Raw genomic sequence first — 2,447 nt, forward strand, 5'->3', positions numbered from 1 at the left:
TAAGGCCATGATTGCCTGAGGCACCTTACCGTGACACAAGGAAATATCATTTGACTAAACTGAGTGAATATAAGCATAAATCTGTGACAATTCACTTGAGGGCAGCTTGGCTTTGGATACTTCACACACAAAGAAGACACTTATCTGCATTTTGCTATTCTGTTGTTTGATTGTTCTGCTTCTGTAGAAAAGGTCAATGATGATGACCCTGTGCTACAGGACCTGCTCTAAACTCTCTTAGAAGTGCAGCTGCAACTAGAAAGAGCAGAGAAGTTTTTGTATGAATCTATCACTGTGTGAGAGGGAAGTAGCCATACTGCTGACAGTAATAGACTGCAACATCGTCAACATGAACTTTGCTGATTGTAAGAGTGAAATCAGTCCCATATCCACTGCCACTGAAGCGCTCTGGGATCCCAGAGGCACGGGTAGAAGCAGCATATATCAGAAGCTTGGGAGCCTGTCCCAGTTTCTGTTGGTACCAAGCTACATAGTTGCTGACACTTTCACTAGCTATACAGCCGATTGTGACTTTGTTCCCCACAGGCACTGATAAGGATTCTGGAGACTGAGTCATTATCTTCTGTCCACTGGAATCTGGATATAGAAATGATAAGTGTATATACATGAATGTGTTATTTATTGGTGAGATAAGAAAAGACTTAAAGTCAGCTACTCATTGACAGTAGATATTCCTGCTTAGTTTGTTCACGCTGGAGAAGGAGAAATTTAACATTCTTACTTTTAACCCAGAGGAACAGGATCCAGAGGAGCTGAGTCTGTGATATCTTCATCCTTACTGAGTGGCAGTTGTTGATTAATAAACGAAAAAGAGTAAAAAGAAACCTTTTATAAATCTTCCCAGCATTAGTGAAATGTCTCCTGGGTATGAATATGCAAAACAGACTGTTTTATATCAGAAACACCTGCATTTACAAGCAAAGGATGTGTGTCTGCTTTTATTAGCAGTAGTAATACAGGGTATCCACAAAAACACTCCTTGATTTTAAATGGGTACAAAGTCCCAAAAAGCACAGTTAGCAAAATCTTACACAATCGCTTGCAGTTTCACCCTTAAAAGCTACATTTGGTGCAGGAGTTGCAACCTTCAGACAATGCAACGCAACAAAATGACCAGATGTTCAAGTGGCTCCCGGGATCACCAGACATTACTGTTGTGACTTTTTCCTTTGGGGATATGTGAAAGCCAGAGTGTGCGTACCTCCACTGCCCACAACTATGGATGATCTGCAGGAACGCATCACTGAAGATATAAATGCGATCATGCTGAATATGCTTTGGAGAGTCTGATCCGAGCTCGATTATTATATCAATGTTTGCTGAGTAACAAGTGGGGTGCACATCGAGTGTATGTATTCAACAGATACCATATGGAACTTTATGAGTTGATGAAATGTAGGCTCAAAGGTGAAATAATATTCCAATAAATTGTGGTTTTGTAACCATTTAAGATCAAGGAATGTTTGTAGAATTACGGCAAACAGAAAGTACAGTATATTTTCCAAATATGGCAGTACAAAAATTAAAAGAAAACTGTGCATTAATAGACCTTTATCAAATCAGTGTTGTTCAAATATACATATAGTTTTACTTAAGTAAAAGTACAGTGAAGCAGAATAAAAAAGTTATTGCATAATAGAATATTTTAGGGGTAAAAAGTGGTAGGGCATTTTAGTCCACTTTTAAAGGTAATAAATAGAGATAAAACAAAGAAAATCAGATGATACCTTTTTATTGAACTAACTTAATACATTTTCAAAGGTAATCCTTCTTTTCAAAGGTAATCCTTCTTCTTCAGATTAGAGAATGACACGGGGACAAATTTGTCCCTGTCCCCGCAGGAACTCAATTTCCTCGTCCCATCTCTGTCTTAACCACACAAGCCTCAAACACCTATGATTTTAAAGTGTTTGAGACTTGTGCAGATGAGGAATGGGGCAGGGACAGGAAAAGAACTCTCGGGGATGGGACAGGAAAGTGAGTTTTTGCGGGGACGAGAAAAAATTTGTTCCCATTTCATTCTCTACTTCAGATCAGATGGTTAAGGGGCTGGAGGACTTGCCATGCAGCGAAATATTAGAGAAACTGGGCCTCTTCTCCCTCGAGCAAAGGAGATTGAGAGGGGACATGATTGAAACATTCAAGGTACTGAAGGGAATAGACTTAGTAGATAAGAACAGGTTGTTCACCCTCTCCAAGGTAGGGAGAACGAGAGGGCACTCTCTAAAGTTGAAAGGGGATAGATTCCATACAAACGTAAGGAAGTTCTTCTTCACCCAGAGAGTGGTAGAAAACTGGAATGCTCTTATGGAGTCTGTCATAGGGGAAAACACTCTCCAGGGATTCAAGACTAAGTTAGACAAGTTCCTGCTGAACCAGAACGTACGCAGTTAGGGCTAGTCACAGTTAGGTTGCTGGTCTTTGAC

The 2,447-nt window shown here is 40.0% G+C and overlaps 1 gene segment (V, D, J or C); it reads right to left on the minus strand.

Moving 5' to 3' along the window:
- Positions 1-289: 289 nt before the first annotated feature.
- LOC117367252 lies at positions 290-810 on the minus strand. The segment is given in 2 exon segments: positions 290-597; positions 743-810. Coding segments are annotated over 2 exon segments (360 nt in total).
- Positions 811-2,447: the final 1,637 nt, after the last annotated feature.

The sequence above is a fragment of the Geotrypetes seraphini genome, chromosome 1 (assembly GCF_902459505.1).
Source record: "Geotrypetes seraphini chromosome 1, aGeoSer1.1, whole genome shotgun sequence".
NCBI lineage: Eukaryota > Metazoa > Chordata > Amphibia > Gymnophiona > Dermophiidae > Geotrypetes > Geotrypetes seraphini.